Source organism: Amblyomma mixtum, chromosome 5 (genome assembly GCF_055824585.1).
Source record: "Amblyomma mixtum isolate Tamu chromosome 5, ASM5582458v1, whole genome shotgun sequence".
NCBI lineage: Eukaryota > Metazoa > Arthropoda > Arachnida > Ixodida > Ixodidae > Amblyomma > Amblyomma mixtum.
The window spans coordinates 12631626-12634943 of record NC_143016.1 but is presented as its reverse complement, the minus strand read 5'-3'; the positions used below and the strand labels follow the sequence as shown (position 1 = coordinate 12634943).

General features: G+C 46.2%; 1 protein-coding gene across 1 annotated transcript; it reads left to right on the top strand.

Moving 5' to 3' along the window:
* The first annotated feature begins 1723 nt into the window (after positions 1–1723).
* Positions 1724–3115, top strand: LOC149341312 (uncharacterized). Its single transcript, XM_089542844.1, has one exon. It carries the CDS (start codon positions 1724–1726, stop codon positions 3113–3115), a length of 1392 nt encoding a protein of 463 aa, XP_089398970.1.
* Positions 3116–3318: the final 203 nt, after the last annotated feature.

The window sequence follows — 3318 nt, the reverse complement described above, 5'->3', positions numbered from 1 at the left end:
TCGCAGTGGAAGAAAAAGAAAAATATCTTTTGCATTTAGAAGGTGCCACAGTGCGCACTGAGGTCGAGGTTAAGTTAAAGGTTAGGTGTTTGCGTAACAAAACCGAGCACCCATGCGATTCCATTGCTCAGGACTGCACTCCATATGCGCCATGTCAGAACAGATGCTGTTAGAGCAGAGCTAGAAGATCAGAATGAATGAATGGGAAACTTTATAGGCCTTATGCGAAATGCACTGCCATCTAGCGGTCGCCGTGCGCGATCCGCCATGTTGGAGGATAGCCGCCGGAATCACAGCACGCACTGGTACACGCTCGTCGCGCGCGCTCGAGTTTCACCGTCCTCAAGATGCCCACATACTGCTCAGTGCCTTGCTGTACGCAGAAGGGTCACAAAGACGCCCAGGGAAAAAAGGTAAGAGCGCTTTATTTGAGCGCATTTCTATTTTTGGACTGCAATCCTGATATCCGCAGCACAAATGTTGCAGAACCGTTGCTACATGTGGAGGCATCGCGCAACACATTTCGTTAACGCCATGTACCAAGTGAAATTAGAAATAAGCTTTGTAAGCACGAAGGAAATATCACACAAAAGCTGTTCTTCCTGCGATTGCCCGTGAAGTGCTCCGATTATCGGCCTCGCAAGAGAGTAATCGTGCTCAGCTGTTCAGTGGTGCGGGTCGCGCTTTTTGTGAACCGTCGCTTATCCGCCGCAGCGATTACACGCATTGGTTCTTAGTGCGAATATTTGTTTCGACGGACTCGCAAGGGTCAAGTGCTCGTCGCGCAGAACGTTCGCGCTCTGTAAGTCAGTCAATCTTTTCTGTTCGACCAGGGAAAGATGCCTATCTTGTGGAGCGACGGCTTGTATGCATGTAGCGATTTCATCTTGCAGCCACGCCTTCTAACTGGCCGGTTTCCACGAAGCCGTGTGTTGTGTAAAAAAAAAAGTGGACCGTGAGGGTAAAGCGGTACCATACTTCCAACTAGTAGCGGGAATGTATAACGCGCATAGAATCCTCCAAAAATTTCAGTGCACAACTGCTTGCTCGTCGTGGTAAAAACATAGGCAATGCTGCATTCACGGGCTACCTGTTTTTAACGGCGATAGTCAAAGAATGGTAAACACTTGTGCAGTGGGGTCGTGCGGTGTCCTAGGGGTCTAGTGCCTGGCAAATAATGATAAATTGTTTTCTCTCTCTGTCTCTGAGATAGGTGAGCTTAATGCAACATCTAAATAATTTCTTGGAGATGGCCATAGTTGCATGAAGTGAAATAAAAAGGAAAGAAGCAGTTCTAGGTTTTTATTGGAATGAACAAACAGGTACTGTAGTGACTTCAGAGGACTTACAGTTAATGTTATTCAAGAGGGGTGTACAAAAAGCATGCAAGACAGTGCATGTATGCAACACTCGGTCAGGGTCTAGTTAGTGCATGTTTTGAAACTAAAGATGAACCACAACAAACACAGCATAAGTGAAGATAAGATGAATTCATTTCCAGCAAATGCGTGTTGCACAACCATAGTTGCAAGTAGCACATTCTTTTCTACCCCTTCAAAAGTGCTCTGTACATTATGCTCCATTTTTTGTTTGCATGTATATGTCTAAACAAAAGCCCTGGACCAGAAATAAATACCTGAAAATATTTTTATGCAGGCTGCACTTCTTACTTTGCATTTTCTCTTTGCAGGTGTCTTTCCACTGCCTCCCACATGACCCAACAATGCGCAAGGCTTGGCTAATTGCCATAAAAAGGGACCCACCATTCAATATTCAGACAGCCCGTATTTGCTCACAGCACTTTGTGGAAGATGACTTCCTGAAAAACATAGTCAGTGGCCGCAACATTCTGAAAGATTCAGCAGTGCCGTCAGTATTCTCCTTCAAAAAGCAAAAAAAGACTAGAAAGCCTCCGAAGAATCGGCAAAGCATTGTTCAGGTGCCACTTCCCACTGTTCCTGCTCAGGAAGTTACGTCATCGCTGCCACTGCCAGAAACGGAAGGCAATCAACAGGGTTTTTATGATCATACATGCACTGAAGAGGAATGTGTCGAGAATTTTGCAGAAGCCGAGAAGGACAAGGAAATTGCTCGACTTGGCCAAGAGCTGTACAAACAGCAGGAGATAAATGCTCGACTAGAAGCGAGGGTCTCTGCATTGTTGAAGAGATGCGCCTACCTTGAAAACGCCTCGGCAGAGTTTTCAGTTGAGAAGTTCAGGAACAATGATGACGACATGCAGTTTTACACTGGTCTACCGTGCTATGCGGATTTGAAAAAACTGCTTCATTATTTGAAGCCTGGCACTTACTCCACAGCAGATGAGAACAGTGCAAGTTCTAGAAAAGAGCCTGGTCGGAGTCCGACTCTAAACGATGAGAACCAGCTGTTCCTGGTTCTGGTGAACTTGAGGCTGGGACTTTTTCAGCAAGACCTTGGTCACCGGTTCAGCATCCATCAAAGCACAGTGAGCCGAATCTTTAACGAGTGGATAAACTTGATGTATCACCGGTTTGGAGACGTGTCACTGTGGGCTTCCCGTGAGTTGGTGGACAAGTACATGCCTCAAGAGTTCAAAGAGAAGTACCCCAACACCAGGGTTATTATTGATGCAACTGAGATTAGGTGTGAGGTGCCTAGTTCATATGTGCTACAGTCAGAGACTTACTCCAACTACAAATCAGCCAACACATTTAAGGGCCTCATTGGAGTGGCTCCAGATGGAACACTGACTTTTGTGTCTGCACTTTTCACCGGGTGCATCTCAGACAAGGAACTTGTGAGAGCAAGTGGATTCCTTTCCCTTCATTTCGACGCAGGAGATGTAGTCATGGCGGACAAGGGCTTCACCATCAGGGACCTCTTGGAACCAATCGGTGTGCATCTCAACATGCCACCATTTCTGAGGAATGGCCAGCTTTCAGAGGAGGAAATTGCTCAGACAGAAGCTATTGCAAGCCTGCGTATTCACGTGGAGCGGCGGATGCAACGCATAAAATCCTTCCACATATTTGATCGCAGGATCCCAATCACAATGGCACACACTGTGAATCAAATATGGACTGTGTGCGCCATCCTAACAAACTTTCAGACCCCACTAATGAGGACATGGTAATTTGCACAGTGCTCTGGAAATTATTCTTTCTGGGAGGCAGAGACAACGTCCCAAAGCAACTCAAAGCTATGATGTGAGCAGGGCTCTGGAAATTTAGACCATCTGGGCAACGCGGTGGGACGCTCATGAGAAAATGGCATTACTATAATGCTGTACTGGTCAGTTATTTACTATAATCACTGATATAACTTGGAAGCCACCTC